The sequence below is a fragment of the Lipotes vexillifer genome, unplaced genomic scaffold (assembly GCF_000442215.2).
Source record: "Lipotes vexillifer unplaced genomic scaffold, Lipotes_vexillifer_v1.1 scaffold916, whole genome shotgun sequence".
Classification (NCBI taxonomy): Eukaryota; Metazoa; Chordata; class Mammalia; order Artiodactyla; family Lipotidae; genus Lipotes; species Lipotes vexillifer.
Window position 1 is genome coordinate 218,255 of NW_006798383.1, and position 23,685 is coordinate 241,939.

The window sequence follows — 23,685 nt, forward strand, 5'->3', positions numbered from 1 at the left end:
ACGTCTTCCCCAGACCCCACCCCAAACGCAGTCTCCTCACTCTGTGGGCTCTCCCTGTGGAGGAGGGTGTCATAGGTGCCAACACTTACACATGCATGCTTGTGCGGTTTGAGTACGTCCATTCACATACACACTTAACAGGCTTACTGGCTGTGGGAGGTGTAAAATGTTCATATGTGCCCACATCCATGCGCACTCACTTTGTGTGTGGGCACAATTATACACACACACAAACACAGACCACCCTCTCTACTATACTAATGGGTGTGTGTGTGTGTGAAGAACACACACAGTCATTACAACTCTGGTAATAAAATCTGTTCCCTCTTCTCTGACTGCAACTTAGGTCCTTATGGGACTACTTTGTAACAAGACTAATTGTAATGAAACCATAAATTGCCTGTATAGAAATAGTGCATCTGATTGTCACAGAAGCTAGTTTTCATCTTGGATCATATAAACATTTCTCTCCAAATCTCATGACACTACCAGTAATTCACATTTTGAGGAAAAAAGGATGGAGGGGGATTCAGAATGAGTGTTAGCCCAGTCCTCCTGTTTTGACCACACTCTATGAAAGAGCAGAGCTCTAATGTGGAAGTTACAGTTATAGGGAGTCCTGAGTGCCGCCTTCTGCCTGCCTATCCGCCTGTGCACACACTGCTGTATTCACACAGGAAGTCACCTGCCTTGTCATTCAAGGTAAAAGGTAAGTCCATAGAAACATATATGGCAAGTCTGCGTCCATCTGTTGGAAACGCATATTTATTAGAGTAATGCAACCTCAGAAATGTGGTTGCAGACGGGAGGTAAAAGGGTAGAGATTGGCTGGCTGCTCACCTTACAGCTGGGGAGCCTGACTCATAGGAGAGAAGACCCCCACACCCTGTCTCCTCTCCAGAAGGCAGTGACTCAGTTGCCCCACTGGCTCCATAGCAGTGAGGTAGGCCAGGAACTAGTACCAAGTGCTCAGTCCTTGCCCCTGCTGGCTGATGTGAGAGCCAGGGACCCCACTGTCCTCTCCCAGATTTGCCCCCTGCATTTTAAGGCAATCCCTGAAACACTTCCCAGCTGGGGTGATCTCAAGGCTAAATGGCCCCTTAATCTATAGTGGGACTGGCAGGAAAGAAAGAGAAGGGAAGGTCAGTTCAGTCTGCTCTTGCCTGCGTGGAGTGGCAGAGGGGGTCAGCCCTGGTCTAGGAGCCCCCATCTGTGTGCTCAAGGGATGCCTGGGGCCCAGGCTTTCTGGTCACCTTCAGCTCTGCTGTGATCCTCTCCGGACTGCCACAATAGAAGGAAATGGAGGCTCTGCAGGATCTGCCTGCAGTGGGGATTTCCACGGGGAGGGTGGCCAAGCTCGCCACCCGGAGCCCTACAGACCCTGTCAGAGCTCATAGCTGAGGCTGCTGAGTATTGGGGGGCTGGGAGATGGGAAAGGTCCTACAGGCTGGAGGGTGCAGAGGAATGTCCCTATCACACACCCAAGGGTGCCTGGGCATTTTTATGAGCAGCTGCTGAGACAGTAAGCACAGGGGTGGAATGGAGGAAAGGGGTCTGGGGCTCAGGAGTGGGGACCTCTGGTGCACGGTGTGTGTGTGTGTGTGTGTGTGTGTGTGTGTGTGTGTGTGTGATTCCCTCCATACCAAACACCTGCAGGGTCCAGGGACAAAAAGCAGGAAAATACAAGAGCTGAAAGGAGGGGAAAAGGGAATGAAATAAGATGGGGGAAGGGAGGAGGCAATGAAGAAATAAGGGAGAGTGAAACAGGTCGGGGAGGAGTGGAGACCGAGTAGCAAAGGAGGCTGGGAGAGGAGGAAGGGGAAAGGGAGAAAGGCGGTGGGGGAAGGGTGGTCAGGAAAAGAGGGAAATGAGGAAGGGAAGGAGCGGGGGAGTAAGAGATGAGCCCAGTGGAAGAGAAAGGGGCCGAAAGGGGAAACAGACTGGCTGCGAGGGGGAGGAGTAAGGCCACTGAAGTTCTGGGGTCCCGGTCTCGGTGGTTCTGCCAGGCCCCTGCGTGCCGCGAGCCGCGAGAAGTAAGGCGGTCCTTCTCTCGGGTTGGCGGGAGTGCAGAGAGGTCGAGCAGAGTTCGAGAACTTACTGGCAGGTTCAAGGACAGAGGCCCAGCAGGCGTCTCCCCGGGGCTCTTGGTCTGCAGTGGGAGAGAGACGTGCCTTGGAGAAGCTCCGGACTCCCGGCCCCAACCAGCGCGGACAAAGTGCACGGGCTTGGAGACGCGGCGCCCTTGGCTGATGGGGCAGAGCGAGGCCTGGCAACTTGACAGTCCCCGCAGCCTTGAGGCCGCCGAATTCTTGACCTCCGACCTGACTCACCTGCGTCTCTGCAGGGCAAGGCTGCCAAGTCCGGAGGCCTCGAGTTGCGGGACGGGACCTGGCGAGTCACGCTTTCTGTCCCTGTGGCTGTGCGCCCTGGTGCGCCGCAGGCGCCTGGGTCCTCGGTCCTTTCCAGGTCGGGTCCCCGGCTGTTCCGAGCCCACGCTTTCCCACCCCCAATATCCCCGCAGGGTCAGGCAAGATGGGACTATCCCAGGGCAGTGGTAATTGTTAGGTGCCCCCAGAGCTTCAGGGAACCACGGGCAAGTGGGCAGCTAGGCCCGCAGATACGGTTGCCCACTGACGGAGCGAAGGTCCCTCTGCACCTTGGGAATCGCTCTCCCGGTGCCGACCGAAGACCGGGAACTCCAAGCTGGACCCAGCAAGGGCGGGGATAAGGCGTTACTTAAGGCGACAAGACTTCGGCAAACGTTTCTTTCCAAGTGAGAAAGGTTTTTTGTTGTTGTTGTTTTCAAACGGTTTGAAGTTATTCGCTCCAGCTTGACCCCCAGGGAGGTTTGGGGAAAGAGGTCTGCGTCCGAGAAGGCCGAGGTCCCCTCGGTTTGCGGTTGAGAGGAGACAGAGTTGAGAATATCGCGCTAGGAAGAGTCACGAAAAATCTCTGCTTCTTGGACATAATAACCACATCCCTCCCTGAAACCCTTTGTGCTCAGAGCAGGCAGGCGCGCTGGTTTAAGTGAATTAATTTGCCAAAGACTGCAGCCGCCCTTCTGAAGTCAGATTATATTTTTAAAGGTCTAAAGACATTGAAATTTCGATACAGGAAGTTAAACTCACACTTAAAAAAAAAAAAGAGTTAAGGAATGCATCCAGAATTCCAATTTAAGCCCCAAGTTAAAACTGCTCACTGCACTCCCAAATAACACACGCAAATAGTAAAAATAAATGTCTGTGTATAGACATCTTTTATTTACGTGTTTTTGTTTGAAAAAATATTGACTTTCACTCGACAAAGTTAGCTTTTCCGACTTCTGTGTTTTATCGGCAAAACAACTGTTTTCGGTGACGAAAGCTGTATTTACACCATTAACTTAAAATTTTTGGAGTGGGGCAGATACACATAGATAAATGTGAAAGGTACTCTCCCTGAGAAATCGAAACTCACTTCCTCAGCAAGGGCTGTAATTTACAAAGAACTACAGGGATTGCTGAATTTGGACCAATTTTCTCCCAGGGAAGGGAAGTGGTGGGTTATTTAGAAAACTCAATTCCAAACACAATCTGAGAAAATATGGCATTTATACAAACACATGCAAAACAAGCTAAAATGCTCAAAAATGCCATTTTAAAATCTCTCTTACCAAATTACTGAAACGAGGGAAAAAATCCTCTTGAGGATTAGATCAGTTTAATGCTTTCTGGGACTGACGTACCTAGCTGACATTTCTTGAAAAGTAGAAAATGTATTCACCCTTCTCACAAAACACTAGCCTCTAGATTGCTCAAAAATTTGGATAGCTTTCTAATATCTTTCAACGAAAAACCAAACCAAAACACATACACACCACTGCCAGCAACTACAACAAAATAACAAAAATCTATTTAGTGCTCCTGCAAAAGAGGAAATTTTTTTCTTTCAACTTTTTTTTTTGTAAGATGGCATTGACAATGAAATTTCTAGGAGAGCAGTAAAAAAAAAAAAAAAAGAAAGAAAGAAAGAAAAAGAAGAAAATAAAATTTTAACGAAACAAAAAATCGCCTGAAAAGCTATCGCATAGTTTTAGCTAGCTGCGTTCATCACATGATGGTTTTTCATGCCTTAATAGAAAATCACTCCTGACTGTGGTACTACATGTAGATTAGAAGGCCACGATAACCTTCAGGTTTTTTGTTTTTTGTTTTTTTTATAGCCATGGCTACATAATTAAATGGCTATTCAAACAGGTGAAGGATATCAGAATAAGCTGGGGCATATATAACTAAAATGATCAATTATGTGACTATATAAGTATATTAAGCAATTTTGGGGTAGAGAATAATAACTTCTTGGAACACTTTACAGCTTTCAAAGAACCATCACATTTTTCTTGGATAATATGTTTGTTGTAGTGATTAGCATGTGGGTTTTCTCCCAAAAGGTATAATTTTATTTATCGCCTTTTTACGCATCTATATAGCACCTCCCCTCAGAGAATTTGCCGTCATTTTACTATGATCTGTAATCACATACGGGAGGAGGAAGACTTGTATAAATGTATAACGTGACAAAACGGAACGTAGGCAGATACACTCGATTAAAATAAGATCAAACGCTTCCATGGATGCAACAATATTTACTCTATCTGTCAGTAATTAGCTAAACTGTCTGGAACAAAAACCAATTATTAGCGACGGGATTTCAAAGATCCTCTTTTCCCACAAGAGAATGCAAATGTCCCAGAACGAGATTGTAACTGGATAGGCGCTGGAACCAGATTCTACATTCTGATAAGCGACTCCTGAGAACCGACCGCTGCTGTAACGTAACTATCGCTCTGGCGGCGTTTTCGTTCCGGACAGTGGCGCGCAGCTGGCGGCGCACACGCTCGCGATCGTCGGGGCTGCGGGCGCAGGAAGGGCAGGCTGCCGAGATGTGATTGGCCCGGCGGGTATCCCTGCAGGGAAGCTCCGCTACTGGGGAACCAGACCGACCAAAGGGAGCCTGAACAATCAGGAGACAACCCGAGCCCCTGCTCAGGGCTTAAGGCCAAGATCTAAGTCTCCCGCCCGCTAGATCAGCCCTGCGCAGAGCTGGGGTTGGGAAGAGAAAAGGAGGACAGGGCACACCAACCGCCTGCTAGGCCCCTTCGCCTGTGTTCCCCACACTCTGCTCCTCACGAGCCTCCAGCCCCTCGGGCCTGAACTGCGTCCCGGGGCTGCCTGCCGAGGAGCAATCTGGAGAGAACTATTCAGGCCTGGGCCAAGGATATATGGCGGGGTAGTCGTGGCAGCAGGTTTGGAGGAGAGCGAACTGCGTGGGCCTGCGGCTGCGAAGGAGACAGCCTTCTGCGTGCTAAGGGAGAAGGGGGCTCGGTGGACTCTGGGCGGCAGCAGCGGGTGTGTGGGCGTGTCTCCGCGTTCCCGGCACCCCGGGCCACGGGTTCTAAGATAGGGATTCTTGAGGATGAGCTTAGGGAAGGCCTAGGAACGAAGCGCCGTGGAGAAGCAAGAGAATGTAGCAAGGAGAAATGCAGGTTTCGGCTGGAAACTGGGGAGAGAGATTTTCCGTAGCTTTTGTCTTTCTCTCTCTTTTCTTTTCCTGAATCTTGAAATCACTCAAGAAAATCGCCCACAGAGGCAAAAAAAATAATTTTTTAAAATTAGGAGACCAGCAGGGAGTAGAAATATTCCCAACGACAGTCTAGCCCTCGGGATGGGGATGGAAGAGTGGGATTGGAAGCAGCTTCCTTCTTTTATGCTCGGCTGCTACCGCGACGCACACACTGAAGGACTCCTACCCGGCAGTGCCCCGCACTCACCCCCATCTCTCTCTCGATCTTTGCGCTCAAGCGCTCGCGATCCTCAGCAAAAGCAGGCGCATTCTTCTCTCTGCAGCTGCCTGGCCTGGTCTGAAGATGCCGGCTCTGCCTGGGGCCTCAATAGTCTCAGAATTCAAAGCGGAAAGGCACCGGGCGCCCTTGTGGCTGAGGGATGGTCCTCCCGGCGCAAAGGCCGTCTCACAGAGGGTCTTCCCAACAGCCTGCGGGCCGCTGCCACCTAAGTACTCCCGGGCGCACGTGGCCCACGCTGAATCCCAGCTCCCCAGGCGGCCCCGGGGGCTGACTCCCCGCACCATTTCCGCTCCCTCCGGAACAGCCCCGCCTCTCCCCCCTCCCGACTGGCTGTTCATTCTCTTCTCAGCTTTGGGCACCCACCGCTCCCGCTATTGCGGGGTTCCTCCCACGACAGCTCTCCGCTCTCGCCCCCACTCCCATCCCGTGTCTGCTGCCGCCGGGAGGTGTTGTCCACAGTCCCTAAACCTTCCACCTACCCCTTCTAGCTGAGGCTAGTGCTCCCCCAGCGCCACTATCTTGACTATCAAAAAATGCTTGGGGTGTTTAGGGCCAGATGAGGGGCACCACGGTTGGGCCGAATCGGTCCCTATTATTTCAAGGCCAGCACTGCGCACAGGTTTTTCTGCAGGTCTCAGAGCAGCGCCTGCTGCTCCTCACTGGGCTAGATGTGGTGGCGAGCGAATGCCTATTGTGCGGGAAGATGATCTCCACCAGCGCGGTTTCCAGAATCACAGGGGACCCCATAGATTCGCCCACAAAACAACCAGGGCCTTAGGAGGGCGCCAGAAGGCGTGTGGGTTGGAGAAATTAGAAAGATGCCTCCGAGGGTCAAGGCCTAGACCAAGGCGCCTGATTTCAATAGGCGGAAAAGACGGCCTCCATGGCTGGGTCACCTCCCTTGTGAAGACAGACTCTGCTCTCAAGACCCTATGAAACCACCCAATGTGTGAGGCACTCCAGCCATGTCATCACCAATGCAGTCAACAAATACTGCTTGACCGCTGATGCAGAATAGCAGTCGATGACGTGTATTGAGCACTAACATGCGGCCCGCATGAAAATCCTGGCATGTTTTGCCTCATTTATCCCTGGCAACAACCCTGAAGAAGGTATTACTGTCTTTTTGTAGACAAAGAAACTGAGGCTTAGAAACGCCCAAGGCCATACACTGACTAGGCCAGGATTCAAACCAAGAGCTGTCAGTCCACAAAATTCAGTAATGGCTCCATCATCCTGTCTCTCACATACCTGCTTAGTGCGGCCGCTGGAAAAGCTACAAGAGCCAATGCTACCGGTGCCCTGCCCTCGAGGGCTCATAGTTTACCCAGGGAGACCAGGCAGACAGTATAGCTATAGTACTAGGCGGGAAGTGATAAGTGACACGAATGTCCTTTACTAGCACGAGCTGCAAGTTCAGATGCGAGAGAGATGACTTCCGGCTAGGCGACGAGGGAGCGCTTCCTTGGAGGAGGTGGCATTTGAGCAGAGCCTCGGAGAACAGGCTTGTCGTGGAGACAAGGGCGGAGAAGACATTCCGAGTGGAGGGAACAGCTTGAGCAAAGTCAACAAGGCGAGAACGCACACGTCGCCCATCCATAGATATATATAAACATTCCATCTCCTTGGGGATCCAGTGCCGGGTATTTACAAGCCAGGAAGTTTTCCTGCCCCCGCAGCATCTGGAAAAACCACACTCCTGGGCTATCCTTCCTGGTAGCTGGTTCTCAGACAGGAAACCTCCCAGAACTGGCTTTGCCCGGGAAGATGCGGCCAGTCTGGGTGGGAATCGGTAGTTCGCGTACCCCAGGCAGTGCAGCCTCGCCCACAGCTACTAGGACTTTGCGACTTTATACTAGTCCTTGTCTATTTCTGGTAGCTCCACAGCACCCACACTCACTGGCTGCGGAGGGGCGTGGTCCACAGGAGCTGGAACCAATAGAGAGGGAGGTCGAAGCGAGAGCCACGCCCCAGACGTGACGTAAGACCCCCGGACTCAGGCTTCGCAGCCCCGGCCCCAGTCCCTTCAGTGGCTTTAACAAAACCCAGACCCCCACGTCCCGACCAATGGAGGCGATTTAGACTGGAGCGGGACCGCGTCTGTCAAAAGCCCGACTCGGCAGCAGCGGAGGAGTCCAGAAGGAGAGCTGGAGCCGCCGCGCTGCCTCCCCGCCCCCGCCGGGATTTATTGAGTATTTGGACTGGACAATTAAGTGGCCCTGATGATGTTACCAAGCCCGGTCACCTCCACCCCTTTCTCAGTCAAAGACATTTTGAATCTGGAGCAGCAGCAGCAACAGCATTTCCACAGCGCGCACTTGCAGGCGGACTTGGAGCACCACTTCCACTCGGCGCCCTGCATGCTGGCCGCCGCTGAGGGGACGCAATTTTCTGACGGAGGGGAGGAGGACGAGGAAGAAGAGGGAGAGAAACTGTCCTATTTGAACTCACTAGCTACAGCCGATGGCCACGGGGATTCGGGGCTCTGCCCCCAGAGCTATGTCCACACGGTCCTGCGAGACTCGTGCAGCGGGCCTAAGGAACATGAAGAGGAGCCCGAGGTCCTGAGGGACCGGAGCCAAAGTGAGTAGAGGGGGAAAGGAAACGCACCCGCACATCTGGAGCAGTGGCGGGGTGCCCGCAAACAGCCCACAAACCTCGCCAGCACGGCTGCCCGCCCCGTTAGCCCCTGGCTGGGGTCATGCCCTGGCCCTGGTCAACGACAGCTCCGCAAAGCGCAGGTGCCTGCAAGGGAGCCAGGGCGGAGGGAGAAAGACAAGGTGACTCCACCAACTACTCCCCCCAGAGGGGGGAGGCGATGCAGCCCCGGAGGGAAGGGAAAATAGTTACTGCTGCCCTGATGGTGATAAGCAACATGGGCTCAGCTGCTGGGTGCTGACAACTCAGTATTTTTGCTCTTCCCAAGAGCTAGAGGGGCACGAGCCTGAACTCTTCCCACTTTTTCTCTAGCGTGAGACGAGTTTTCTGAGGCCAGGGCAGCCGCTCCCTCTTCTTGGAAAAGACAGTCGAAGCAGCTTGTGTGCCTAGTGTCCGCAGGGCGCAGGAACTTCGGTAGAGTTCAGCTGGGTGGTTTCCTCACTTCTCCGCCTGGAACTCAGCGTCCTCGCACCCATGGCACCCGGCAGAGAGGGAGGGGATGCTGGGAGAGTGCGTGGGAACACAGTCCATTCCGCACTCACACCCCTGAGGCACCAGACTTTTTTGAAAATTCTTAACGTTTTGCTTTGTGTCCCAGGCTGTGGGGCTTCAGGCTGAGTGAAAAACGCGCCGAACTTAGATCCTGGCTGCTCAAGTAGGACGCGAGGTGAATTGGGTAGGGAAATAGGACAACTGAATAAAGCCTCCAAGGAAGTGTTTGTTTCTGAGGCGAGAGAGCCAAAGAATCTCCTTCCCTAAGAGGAGGTTTGATGTGGAAGCCAAGGCCTGTGCTCTGACAGCTCCCCTGGGCCGAAAATCGACATGAAACTGTCTAAATCAATCAAATTTCTTTTTCTCTCTAAGGTAATACAGATGTCGTCAGGCATACATTTAGCTGTGGGCCTGTAGGCTTTTAAAAGTAAAAAACTGTCCCTGGGCAATACATGAGCGTTACACTCAGACATTTACGAGCAGGAAGATTTTCGCAGAACGCACGCATACCGGCTCCCAAATACCAACATGTCTCACACCTTCAGCTACACCTTCAGTGGAAGGCAAACGAGTTTGCAAATACTATAGTTATTATGGAGTTGCAAACTTCCATCCTGAAAATAATCATCAGCACGCCGAGCCACACATTTAATACTGGGTAATCTCTCGCAGATGCTCAAGTTCTAAATAAACGCGCACTAACTACCCCTCCCCACGGAACGTGCCTCCACCCGCCAAGGGCGTTGTGAGGGGCCTTGGGCTATCGCAGGGTCCCACGGCGTCAGGAGCCACAAACTTTCCCAAAAGTCCAAGCAGTTATTACCGCACGCTCCGCGCTGCCACCCAAAGGGGCCACAGTGCTCCGGGACCGGAGCCGCGGTGAGATCGGGAACAATTAAAGGACGCTGTTGTTTTTCTTCCGCAGAAAGCTGCCAGCTGAAGAAGCCTCTGGAGGCGGCCGGAGACTGCAAGGCAGCGGAGGAGAGCGAGAGGCCGAAACCACGCAGCCGCCGGAAGCCGCGGGTCCTCTTCTCACAAGCCCAGGTCTTCGAGCTGGAACGCAGGTTCAAGCAGCAGCGGTACCTGTCGGCCCCCGAGCGCGAGCACCTCGCCAGCAGCCTGAAGCTCACGTCCACGCAGGTGAAGATCTGGTTCCAGAATCGCAGGTACAAGTGTAAGAGACAGCGGCAGGACAAGTCTCTGGAGCTGGGCGCGCACGCGCCTCCGCCGCCTCCGCGCCGCGTGGCAGTGCCGGTGCTAGTGCGGGACGGCAAGCCGTGCGTCACGCCCAGCGCGCCAGCTTACGGCGCGCCCTACAGCGTGGGCGCGGGCGCCTACTCCTACAACAGCTTCCCCGCCTATGGCTATGGGAACTCGGCAGCCGCCGCCGCAGCCGCGGCTGCTGCAGCCGCCGCCGCTGCGGCCTACAGCGGCAGCTACGGCTGTACGTACCCGGCAAGCGGTGGAGGCGGCGGCGGGGCCTCCGCGGCGGCCTCGGCCATGCAGCCCGCCTGCAGTGCGGCCGGAGGCGGCCCCTTTGTGAACGTGAGCAACCTGGGCAGCTTCGGCGGCGGCGGCGGCGGCGCGCAGCCATTACACCAGGGTGCGGCGGCCGGGGCCGCGTGCGCGCAGGGCACCTTGCAGGGCATCCGGGCCTGGTAGGGACCGGGCGGGTCATGCGGCAGCCGCCCCACCGCAGCCTGGCGCCGCGGGACTGAAGCGCGAGAAAGGCTGGATCCAAGGAAGGGCCAGGTCCCCTCGTTAAATAAAAATAAATAAATAAATAAATAAATAAATATATATATACACACGTTTCGCTCCCCAGAGCCCCGGAGCGCAGCTCACGCGAGGCCTGGGGAAGGGGGCTCAGGGGCGAAGAGGATGCCCGGGAGTGGTCACGAAGACTGTCTCTGAGGCAGAAACGCCGGCTGGGTGCTGGGTGCTGGATGGCCCCGAGCTTGGCCCCAAAAGGAGTGCGAGAGGCTGAGATTCGGGCTGCCGCTCGGTTCTCCCAGAGCAAGAAGGGCTTCTCTCCCTCGGGCTTCTCTCCCTCAGCCTTCCCGCGGCCGCCGCGAAGCGCTGGCGGAGAACTCAAGGACAAGAAAAGCATGAAGGAGAGAAAAATGGGCGTCGTGGCTTGAGAAATCCCCAGGCCCTACCGACCCTCTGCCCCCTTTGCGGGGCCGGCGTACCACAGCACAGTCCATTTTCCTTTTCCCAACTGCCTGCCTTCCGCACCAGATACCTCGGCCTGGATCTCCAGATTGTCAGGGGGGTGTAGAACTCTGCGAAAAAAACCAGTGGAGCGAGATCAAAAGCTGGGGGGCTGAACAAATCCGGGAACTGGTGGCCCACCGGAGGTGTTACCGGCTTTCCTTTCTGTTTCGTATTCTGTGTTCAGCACATATAATATATATATATATATATATATATATAAAACTATATCCACACGCCATGTACACACCCGCTGCCATACACTACAGGAGTCAATAAACAAGGTGCAATATTTTCAAACCGTTGGCCGGCTACAGACTTTGTTTAGCCCACAAGAGTGGGGAGGGATCCTTTAACAGGGCGGGCGGGGAAGGAAAAGATACTCAGGAAAAACAGTTCCCCCTGGATGGTTGTAGGCCTGGTCTCCCCTGCCTCAGCCCCTAGGCTGCAAGTCCGGTTTCCAAGGCTTTGTTCATTAATTTCTCTTTACTGTTGTAGGGAGGACAGGTCGGAGACTCAGGACCTTTTGACGTCTGGGCTTTGTAATCCCCCCAAGTTTCACCCAGATGCTTGGGCTAGTATCTGGGCCTGCGTTAGATCAAGGCCTAGACTCTGCCCCGCCTCGAGGGTCGCCAGGGTAAAGGGAAACCTCGCCCCCAGGCCCAGGCGTAGGCGGCGCGAAGGCGGCTGCATCTGCGGCCGCCGCCCAGGCTTCCAGCGCGCCCGGGGGCGCTGTGCCCCGCCGCGGCCGAGTTCTCCCCCTCGGTCGCCCTCCCTTCTCCCCCGGCGGCCGCGGCTTTATGCGGCTCCTTGTCACTTGCGCAGAATGCCTGTGCGAGGCCTGTGCTGCCACACGGCCGATTGTGAGCGTGCCAAGGAGGGTGAATGGGGAGGCCTCTGCGCGCCGCGCCATTGTGGGGCCGGGCCTTGCTGAAAGGCGGCTCCGGGCCGAGAAGGTGCGGAAAGAATGGCTTTTTATTGGAGTCCCGAACAAAAGGTGTGGTAGGAAGGCGAAGTCCCCTGCGCGAACAAAAACCCCAGCGCGTCGGGATTGACGTCCCTCCCGAGCTCCCCATTGCTTCCCAGAGCGGGGGCTTTGTGCAGCAGTCTGCTCAACAGAGGGACGGAGAAATGCGCGGGGATTTTGTTCCCCACTTTTTGTGCGCTGGGGGAGGGGGCGGCAAGGGGGGACGGGGGCTGGGCGGGCAGCAGGGAGGGGCGCGCTGATTAGGCCGGGCCGGCCGGGGCGCGGAGACGTTCAGCGGGAGCCGGCGGCCTGAATGCAGGGTCATTATTGCTACAAGTTTAGCAATTTCGCCCTTACAGGAGGGGGCGGGGGCTGCTAGGTTGCTGCGGTACCCGGGCTGGGGAGCTGCAGAGCCCCGGAGGAGGAGGAAGAAAAAAGAGGAGGGGAGAGAGGGAGGCAGGCAGGCAAGTGAATCCACCAAAACCCACTGACCGCCCAGGATGAGGCTTGGACGCGTCCAAAAGGGTCTAGCGGGAGGCTGGAAAGGGGGCGCCTGGAGGGCGGAGACCCGCCCTCCCCTTGCCTCTCTAGAGGCAGAAAGACCCTGGAGCCAGGCGTGAGTTAGCGCACCAGACTGCGGGTCCCTCAGCTCCTCGCCGCCAGTTCCCTCCTCTCGCAAGCCAAACTGGAGTTGGAACACCGCCTCCCACCACCGCTTTCACCACCGTGACGTCCCAAACCCCCTTCCTAGCGAGCCCTCCTTCTGGAGCTATTATCTTTCCTTGAGTTTCTTAAGCTAAGAGCATGGAGGGAATTCTTGCTTCCTAATACGTTTCTGCAGCCTCGGACTCATTCATTCATTCATCCATTTATTCAAAAGTATTCACTGATATTGATACTACTACTATATGTTCACTTCACTGTTCTGGCCGCTGGGGACGGTGAAAAAACCAGTGTCCGTAGGCTTAGGAAGTTTATTTGAAGGAGTGTTATGTGGCGGGGAGATAGCTAACAAACGTAAAAATTAGTAGTCGACAAATTCTGAAAAAGAAAGAGAACCAAGTACTGGAGGGAGGGTTCTTTTCCAGTAGGTGGTCAGAGAAAGCCACATTGAGGAGATTAGATTTAAGCCGATGCCTGAATGACAAAAAGGAAGCCAGTCCAAGCAGCGCTTTGCCGTTGCAGGCTCCATGTCTCTGCACATGTCCTCTCCTCTGTCTGGGATGCTCTAATACCCCCAATTTTCTGGTGAACTCCTACTCCTCCTTCAAGGCCAGGGTTTTTTCCTGAACCACCCAAGTGGGGGTAATCACTCCCTAATATGTGCCACCAGAGTCTTAGGTACTTTCCAAAATCACAACTTAGTGTCATGCAAAGATTTATTTGTCTCTCTTTCTCCACGTGAGGGCCTAGTGAGATCGTAGGGGGCCAGGTTGGCATCTTTTCCCTCTAGGACAGATAACACAGTAGGAGATGATGAGGCCAGCCTCCATAAGCACCGCGTTCCCCAATGCGGATGGCCCCTGTGGTGGGGAACTTCGCGTTGGGTGTTGGCTGCAAGCGAGATGAACAGCTAGACTCTTGGCCCACCTGGGCGGAGACAGAACACCTAAAACCGTCTGCGGAAGATGTGCAGCCTATCTCCATCCCAGAGGAAGGTCCGGCCTTGGGTACCCCGTAATGCCACCGGGGAAACAGCTTCCCCAAGGGATTGTTGCCCCTTGCCCTACAGCTCAAAACCTAGGAAAGGAGGCTGAGGACTTGGTGATAACGTTGAGAGGAAGACACAAAGTTTAGGGTTAGGGAAGACGCAGGGATAGGGCAGGGTGGGGCGGGGGTGGGGTGGAAAACTGGGAGGTATATGGTTAATCTGGGACCTGCATCTGGGACCCAATTCGACTTCCCCTACATTCTCTAAGTGAGGAGTATGGTCGGTGATAAAGATGCTGCCCTACGGGGAGCGCTCACTTCCAAGACCAGCGCGTGCGCGCTAGGAACCCAAGGCTCCAGGGAGCAGACGGCCTTAGCTCCGCAGGGGGTTTCCTAAGTAAGCCACCCCTTTTTCTCCCTCCTGATCTGTATCCTGCTGGGCTGTGGCCTCAAAGTGCTCCCCAGCGCCGGATCCCCACCTTCCTTGCCTGGCTTCCTCCTGGCCCGAATTAATCTTCCTTCACTTTGCATCCATCCCCTCCTGTTCTGGAAAAAAGGCGTGTGATTCTCATAGAGGAAACAGAGCTGGTTCTGTGGATTGGTTCCTGCGCAGTTTGCGTGTCTTGAGATACTTAAAGCCAGTCAGGACCAGCCCCCTCCCTGCTCCCTACCCTTTTCCAGATCCTGCAATCTCTGGGTATAAATAGCTCTCATCTCTTCACTGAAGGATTTCCCTACAGCTCAGTTGCTGGGGTTCCAGTGCCTTGGCTATCAGAGGGTGAAAACCCTCAACTAACAGCTACCTCTTCCGTGAGCTCTCTCTCTAGGGGAAAAGACACCCCCCAGGCCCAAACCACTGCTTCACTGATTGTCCTGTGAGCCAGGAGGAATTGTAAAATCCAGACAAGCCTTCTAATGACCTGTGAGACATTGAGTGGGTGAAGTAAATCGTCCCTCTGGGTTCTGGTTTCTGAGCTCTAATGCAGAGAAAAGGGATAATCCCTCCCTACCCAGTGACTGGTGTCACATTGGGTTCAAGGAGTGGGTAGGCACTACTCGTGGGGCAGGTGGAATAGGTGTTAGAAGGCCAGCATTTTTTTTTCTTTCTGCAGAGCCTAATCTTGAGGGGTTAAGAGGATGGACTCTGGAATCAGGCTGCCTCTATTCCAATCTCAGCGCCACCACAAACAGCAGTAAAGACCTTGAGTAAGGAGCACTCTGAACCTCAGTTTTCTTCTCTATAAAGTGGGTATATGCTTAATAGCGCCTCTCTCGTAGGTTTTTTTTTCTTAAGGTAGAACACACAAATGTTAACAAGTCAATTAATGCTTATGTGTGTAAATGCTCATGAACCAATCACCTTGGCTTTGAAAATTAAACGAGATGATCCATGTAAAAGCAGTTTAGTGCAGTGTCTGGTACGCATCAGGCATTGCATCCATGTTATAGGGCAGGCCGGTGCTAGGCGCTGTGTATAACTCAGAAGCCCAGGACTGCCCTTGGGGCACTCCCAGATGCGCGGGGAGCGCGGGGCGGGCCCGAGGATTCGGAACCCCAACACTGAAGGCTCATGACACCACAGAGGCGGGTCGGAGCCATGGCTGGTAAGCCAAGGGCAGGGGGCACCCGGCGGGGCCTGCAACTTATCAGAGGCTTCGACCTTGGCAGGGTCTGGGGAATTCGACCGAAGGGAGAGGTGAAAAGAGGTTCCAGGAGGAGCCGCGAGTCCCCTCTAACCCATGCTGCAGGGAGGAAAGGGTCGGGAAGGAAACCTAGCTCCTCTGGGCAAGTCTCCTCGGCGTCCAGCGTCCGGCGGTTCCCGGGCGTCTCCGGGGTGGGGCCGGGTGGGCGGGCTCTTGGCTGTAGAGCTTCGCGTGCAGGAGGTGGGTTGGTTCAAGGCCTCCTCCTCCGCTTTATGGCTCCGGGGGGAAGTCCCGGGCGCCTTCTCCCAACTCGAGGGGCGGGGGAGAACGGCGGATTCTCGGTGACTAGAGTTCAGTGCTCTGCCGCCGCCTGCTCCACGTGAACGGAGGGCGCCTCGGAACCGTGAGGGGCGGCGCAGGTGTTTCGGCGCCCGGCGCCGCGTACCCCTCTCACACAGGCTTGGGGCGGTCACAGCCCGCTGGGCAGGGAGCCACCGGCGAGCCCCGGGAGAGCCTGGCCACAGCTCTCAGGGTGAGAGCCCGAACTGGAAGAGCCAGCCGTCCTGACAGTCGCAACCTGGACGCGGAGCCAGGCCAGCGCGCGGCGCGGAGGTAGGACGCTACGCGGAGGGTTTGGTGAATCCATAAGGCCTCCGTGTCAAGTCCAGGGAGGCCTGGGGCGGGAGAGGGCACTGATCTCAAAAGGACGCTTGCTTTTTTGGAAAGACGGTACCGCAAAAAGCCTAGACTTTAGGTAACGTCAATAGCAGCAAAGTTTTCTAAAGGGGAGTTTGGAAAATGTATTGAAGTATGAAATACATACAGGAAAGACGTAAGTGTACATACAGTTCGCCGAATCTTCATAAACCAAACGCTCCCTGCGAACAACACCCAGGTGAAAAACCAAAACAGTATCCGTCCCGCACCCCAAGTCCCCTCATGCTCCCTTTTGTCTCCACCGCCACTGCCAAGAGTAATCACTATCCTGGACAGGATAGATTGGTTTTTGCCTGGTTTGTAACATTATGTAAGTGGAATCACGTAGTGCATAGGCTATGTGCCTGGCTTTTTTCATTTGTGAGATTTATCTATATTCTGCCTGTCGTTGTAGATTGTTCATTTGCATTATTTTACAGTATTCTCTTGTGTGAATGTGCCACAATTGATTCATCCATTCTGCTGTTAATGGGCATTTGGGTAGTTTCTAGATTTGGGCTGTTGTGACTAATGTTGTTACAAACATTCTAGAACAGTATCCAGTAGAACTTTCTGCAGTAATGGAAGTGTTCTACATCTGTGGTGTCTAGTATGGTAGCTACTAGTCACATGTGGCTGCTGAGCACTTGAACCATGGCTGGTGTGACTGAGGAATTGGACTTCTAGTTGTCTAAAATTATAATTAATTTAAATGTAAAGAGTCATGTGTGTTGGACAGCACAGTCCTAGTATGTCTTTTGGAGACTGTAATGCACATCTGTATTCTGTACCTACCTAGGAGTGCAATTGCCATGTCTTAGGGGATGAAAGTCAGCTTTAGTAGGTTCTGCCAAGCAGTTTTCTAAAGCTGGTTGTACCAGTTTACACTTCTGTCAGGAGCAGCACCACATGCTCCCCAGTACTTAGTATTTTAATTCCATTTTAGCCATTCTGGTGAATATGTAGTGAAAAGAGGCTTTTGTTCCCTTTTAAGACTATGAAAATTGACATTTCACCATAGTAAAGATGATGATAATGATGATGGTTGGAGGATTTCTTGGGAACTGAGAGATGTTATAGGGGTTGAAAGCTTACCTTTTATGCCACCCCACTCCTGCAGTTGGGCCTCCCACCCAATCAACCTTCTGGCCTAGGAACTGGACCAGGATTAGCAGGCCGCTAGGGAAGAGGCTGTATGTTTGGAAGTGATCCATCTCCCACATCTGTTGTTACTTTTTGTCTTCTTAAAATCAGCGCCCCTCTTCCTTTACTGTTATAATTGGAAGATCCCACCAGAGGTCATGGTGAGACTGCCTGGCAGGCTGCAGCCATAGCAGAGAAGCCAGGTTTTGTGCCGGCTGCAGTTTTAGTTTCCAGCTTGGCTCAGCCTTGTATACAAAGGCAATAACGATCCTGAGTGTGCTACCTCACTGGCTTGCTGAGAAGCAAAGTCAGCCCTGGGGAAGCAGCAGGGTGACTCCTTACTGTGTCAGTGTGTGTGTGTGTGTGTGTGTGTGTTGCTTTGTAGAGGTGCTCTCTAATCCACAGAATAATCTTGTGAGTTTACACATGAGGCTCAGAGATGTTGTCATTCCCCTCAAGGCCACACAGTTAGTAAACAGTGGCAGCAACCCCAGGAGGACTTTCCACCCAATGCCACTGAGAACATTTCTGACGTTTTCTACCTCCCTTCCCTGGGTAAACAGAGCCCTGGCTGGTGCAGATCTTGAAATTCTGGATCAAATTAGATGTCCTCTGCTAAGTGTTCCCTTTGGATGGACTCAAACCAGTCATTGAAGACGTGTTTTTTATGTTGTAATACTAGTGAAACTCACTTTGTGTGACATACGAGTTCTTGGAAAGTTGTGTGCAAAAGAGCTTTTTGCTTGTGGCGAGGGAGAAAAACTGAGTACATTTTAAATTCATCTATGGAATTTGTTGTTTAAAGATATCCCAAAGTGAATTATTTTGTGAAGTGAAGGATTCTTTTGAAATATGAATAATAAGCTAGCATTTTTGGGTTTTCAAATAAAAAACAAGGGTAAAGAGCAGCTCAAAATTGTATACAGGAGTCGTCAATATTTCACACATGTTTCTTCTTACATTGAGAAGGGGTCTAATGAAAGTTTCACCTGGACCATCTTGACGGTGAGCTCTCTGAGAGGTCCACAGATTACTTCTCTATCCAGATGTTAAGTTACTAGAAACCCAGTGCCCCCAGTGGCTACTGGTTGATTCAAGCTTAACTTGGTGTGTTTCACAGTCCCTGATCACTTGGTGAGCCTCTCACGGATGGGGCTGAAGAGTCAAATGGGTTATTAGATTAAAAGACCTTTAAGGTCCCATCCAGTCTTGAGATTCTGTAAACTAAATGTTACATGCCTATAGATTCATAGATTTCAGCTGTGCTTGTGGGAAGGGCCTTAGAAATCACCGAAGTCCAGCTCTTTTCTGTTGCTGAATCCTGCCTGGAGTATCCTGGGCAAGAAACTGTCCCACAGCTCCTGGACACCACCCATGGGAGAGCCACTCACCTCTCCACTCCCTAAGTGTGAGAAAGTTCTGCCTTGTGTTCATGTGGAATCTGCCTCCTGCACCTTCCATCTGCTGCTCCACTTGTCCCCACAGATGTCCACTCCTTCTGTATGTCAGTTCTTCAAATATTTGAAGCCAGCCATCGAAACCCATGTAGACCTTCTCTCCTCAGGTGAAATAGCCCCAGTTTCTTTGACTGTCCTGAACCTCCTGGTCATTCTGCAGTGGGTGTTGTCTAGCTCACCCATTTCTTCTGTGCCTGGGCTCTTCTGGTGTATATTCCCCATAGGAGGCCCCCCTTCCTAAGCCTTTAAACATTTCCACCTTCCCGTCCTCTTCTGAGAAGGCTGAGGCCCACTGGCAGGCTCTCCCTCATGAGTCCCGCTGTGCTCAGTTTATGTTTTTATTCCTTAGTCTTCAGAGGAATAAGTATCCATTCTGTCTACAAGTAACACTTCCCCTTAAAGTCTAGATATACTTTCTTCCCTACTTCTAGAAACAACGCTTCTTATGTTGAGTTCTGAGGTACCCCCACTCTACAATTTAATATTCTCTACCTTCCTTCCTTTCACCCTCAAACGTGTAGCAGTCTCTCCATCTTGTCTTCTCTTAACACTGGTGTTCCTTCCTCAAATACCTTTCCTTTCCCTTTTGGGGTCAGATTTCTGAATTTTTTTTTTTCTTTTTTTGCGGTACGTGGGCCTCTCACTGCTGTGACCTCTCCCGCTGCGGAGCACAGGCTCCGGACGCGCAGGCTCAGCGGCCATGGCTCACGGGCCCAGCCGCTCCGCGGCACGTGGGATCTTCCCGGACCGGGGCACGAACCCGCGTCCCCTGCATCGGCAGGCGGACTCTCAACCACCGCGCCACCAGGGAAGCCCAGATTTCTGAATTTTTGTCTTGACAGCTACTTCCCTTTCCCTCAGCCCCAATGCCGCTTACCTCTCACGTGCTGGATATCGACGCCCAGTTGGAAGTTACCTTTGCGGTCAGTTGGTTCAACGCTTTCCCTGATGCCCCCATTCCCTCCTGAGATGTTAAAGTCCTGCCCCTCCCCCTAATTATCTGAGACTCATTCTTTGAGATCAAACGGCTTCTCCTCCAGCTGGTGCTTTGTTACCTCTCTTCAGTGTTTGGCATAATGACTTTTTTCTGGAAAGTCTGGAAAGCTTTTGACACTCTCTACTATCCTGATCATTTTCTTTCTCAAAGATCAGGCTAGTAGAGAGTGTCAAAAGCTTTCCAGACTTCCTTCTCCAGCCCCGCTTATTGGAACCCTCCAAGTCTCAGTGACTTTTCTACACTCTTGCTGTCCTAAAGCTTGTCATTGCATACACACAGCATCAACTATCACTTTTATATTAAGGGTCCCTGAATCTACAGCTTTTGCTTGGTCTTCCTCTAAAGTCATATTTTCAATGCCCAGGGGATAATTCTTCATGTACCTGTACCATTGTCACCTCAAGTTCATTACCACTCCCCCAATCTACACACACCTCAACTTCTGCCCAGGGCATCACCTCTCCTTGTTTTCTTCCCTTTGGTTGGAACCAATCAGTCAACACATGCTTTCCCTGAGAGTCTCTCTTCTCTTAGAGCAGAAGAAATGGGAGAACAAACAATGTCTGAATGACTAAACATTTCAGGCCCTGGGCTCTGCATATCCTGACCTGTTTAGTACTTGAACCATCCTGAAAAGTAAGTGCCATTATCTACATTTTTAAAAATTTGTTTATTTAATTTATTTTTATTTTTGGCTGTGTTGGGTCTTTGTTACTGTGCGCAGGCTTTCTCTGATTGCAGTGAGCAGGGGCCACTCTTTGTTGTGGTGTGTGGACTTCTCATTGCAGTGGCTTTTCTTATTGCAGAGCACGGGCTCTAGGTACGCGGGCTTCAGTAGTTGTGGCACGCGGGCTCAGTAGTTGTGGCTTGCAGGCTCTAGAGCACAGGCTCAGTAGTTGTGGCGCAGGGGCTTAGTTGCTCCACGGCATGTGGGATCTTCCCGGACCAGGGCTCAAACCCATGTCCCCTGCATTGGCAGGCAGATTCTTAACCACTGCACCACTGCAGAAGCCCCTACCTACATTTTTAAGGGTTAAGAAATGAGATTTTGGGACTTCCCTGGCAGTCCAGTGGTTAAAACTCTGCTCTTCCATTGCAGGGGGCATAGGTTTGATCTCTGGTTGGGGAACTAAGATCCCGCATGCTTCACGGCACGGCCAAAAAAAAAAAAAGTAAAAGAAAAAGAAAGAAGTTTTTTTTTCTTTTTTATTGGGGGCGTACGCGGGCCTCTCACTGTTGTGGCCTATCCCGTTGCGGAGCACAGGCTCCAGACGCGCAGGCTCAGCGGCCATGGCTCATGGGCCCAGCCGCTCCACGGCATGTGGGATCCTCCCGGACCGGGGCACAAACCCGCATCCCCTGCATCGGCAGGCAGACTCTCAACCACTGCGCCACCAGGGAAGCCCAGAAAGAAGATTTTGAGGATATAGACACCTTGCTCAAGGACCCTCAGCTCTTAAGTGAAAGAATCTGGAGCTCAGATCAAGGTCTGGCTGATTCTAAAACCTAAGGACTTTACTACAATGGCCTTCTTGTTTTTGTTTTTGTGTTTTTAGTTTAATTTTATTTATTTATTTTTGGCTGCATTGGGTCTTCATTGCTGTGCGCAAGCTCTCTCTAGTTGTGGCGAGCGGGTGCATGGGCTCCTCTTTGCAGTGCACGGGCTTCTCTTTGTGGTGGCTTCTCTTGTTGTGGAACACTGGCTCTAGGCGCGTGGGCTTTAGTAGATGTGGCACGCGGGCTCAATTGCTCCGCGGTATGTGGGATCTTCCAGGACCAGGGATCAAACCTGTGCATTGGCAGGTGGATTCTTAACCACTGTGCCACCAGGGAAGTCCCTATAATGGCCTTCTAACTCGTCACCTGGCTTGGGCGTATCACTGATAAGCCCCATCCTCATACCAGCACCAGATTCATTTTCCCCAGATGCCTCTTAATCAAAGGTACCTACATTTTCTTAACCGTACTCTGGCTCCTTGCTGTATGTAGGATCAAATGTACTCTCAAGACCACTAGTGAACCCTCATTACCATGCCTAATCAACCAAATTTCTCATTATTTTTTAGTGATCTGTACAATCTCCTTACTGTTCCTCTCCCCCAGCCCCGCTGTCTACCATGCTCTTTCCTGAAGGAATATTTCAGCTCTTCCCAGTCAAACACCTCCTAACTTGTAAGTCTGATGCCTCCCAATTATGAAGTCATTTCCAGCTACCGCAGCTCACAGCCGTCACATATCACATTCTCTTAATGTAGATGAAATGGCTTCACCTGCAAAATTTAGCTCTTGATCCAAGTAATGGTTTTATTTACTCTCTCGTTATTTCCATCTTCCATTTAAAAATAAGCTCCTTGGGGCTTGCCTGGTGGCACAGTGGTTGAGAATCTGCCTGCCAATGCAGGGGACACGGGTTCGAGCCCTGGTCTGGGAAGATCCCACATGCCGTGGAACAACTAAGCCCATGCGCCACAACTACTGAGGCTGTGCGTCTGGAGCTTGTGCTCCCCAACAAGAGAGGCCGCGACAGTGAGAGGCCCATGCACCGCGATGAAGAGTGTCCCCCGCTCGCCGCAACTAGAGAAAGCCCTCGCACAGAAACGAAGACCCAACACAGCCAAAAATTAATTAATTAATTAATTAAAAAGTTTAAAAATAAGCTCCTTGAGTTAAGGATCATGTCTTATGCTTCTTTTGTATTATCTAGAGATAGATATAAAAGAAATAATTTAGGAGAAAATGCTTAGAAAAGTATAAAGTGCAGTATAAACAAAGTATATTATTCTTAAAATTACTAGTGTTATAAACATTGGCAAAGTGTATTGGGACCAGGTTCAACAAACAGCAGAAACATGAGGAATTCAATAAATAAGTCAGACCCAGAGTTCCTCCCCCTCTCCTCCCATTTAATCCTTAACAATGCCTTCCTGCTCTCTCAGACTGAACATATGAAAGGAGAGGCACCTACATTGCCCACTAGATGATGGACTTTTTCAGGGCAAGGAATACTTGTCTCATCTGTCCATTTTTTTTTCAGCACCTGAGTATGGTATCCAGGATATGCTCGGTGTTTGATATGTGTTTGACCAAAGAATGAACAACTGGAAGTATGACTTGGACCAGATGTTGGTGTTGTCCTACATTTCTGCTTCTTTGGGATTCTTTTCCTGCTTCCCCACGTGGAATGAGAGAATGTCAGGGCTGGAAGGGATCAGCCCAGCCTCCCATTTTAAAGATGGAAAAACAATCCCAGAGAGGAGGCCAACTGTCCCCAGGTCACCCCTCCTCTTCGTGGCCTTCTGACATCCTGTCCAATCCAGCGTTTCCCCCACTATAATTCACAGTCTCCCTCTTTTCCGTGTTCTGTCGCTGAACCTATATCCAGCCCTTCTTCCTCTCTTGCAAGTGCCCTTTCCCACATCCCTTCACCCAGCTCTGTACTCTGCATGCCCCCAACTTGTGTTTAATATTGTATATAGTGCTCTTATGAATGTGTACAAAAAATTCCTCTGAGGTTGTGAGCATACACACTTTTAAAATGTGTGCCTGTTTGGGAGGAAAACAACCTTCACCAGGAAGTTACAATTCAGAATCTCTTCAGGGCCTCTCTACAGAAGAATTTCAGAATTTCTCTGAGTCCAGAAACATAGTAGGATTTTAATAGTAATAAACCACAGTCCAATTGCTTAAAGTGCCGATGATGTACTAGATATTCTAGAAGGCGCATGGCAACTCTGCAACTCCAAGGCTAGTAGCTCCATTTTACAGATGAGTAAACTGAGGTGCAGAGAGGTAAAACAACTTGCTCAAGGTCACACAGTATCAGAGCAGGAGATTGATCTGATCTGTTTGCCTTCTCTAGAAAAGTCTTTGAGACACACTGACCGACTATCAGCTGCTTCACTTGGATGCCCACTTCCTCCTCAATG

The 23,685-nt window shown here is 51.9% G+C and overlaps 1 protein-coding gene across 1 annotated transcript; it reads left to right on the forward strand.

Moving 5' to 3' along the window:
- Window positions 1-7,908: 7,908 nt before the first annotated feature.
- On the forward strand, window positions 7,909-11,506 carry NKX2-3 (NK2 homeobox 3). The gene is made up of 2 exons (XM_007470323.1): window positions 7,909-8,425; window positions 9,918-11,506. The coding sequence occupies exons 1-2, from the start codon at window positions 8,065-8,067 to the stop codon at window positions 10,652-10,654; spliced, it is 1,098 nt and encodes a 365-aa protein (XP_007470385.1). The 5' UTR covers window positions 7,909-8,064; the 3' UTR covers window positions 10,655-11,506.
- Window positions 11,507-23,685: the final 12,179 nt, after the last annotated feature.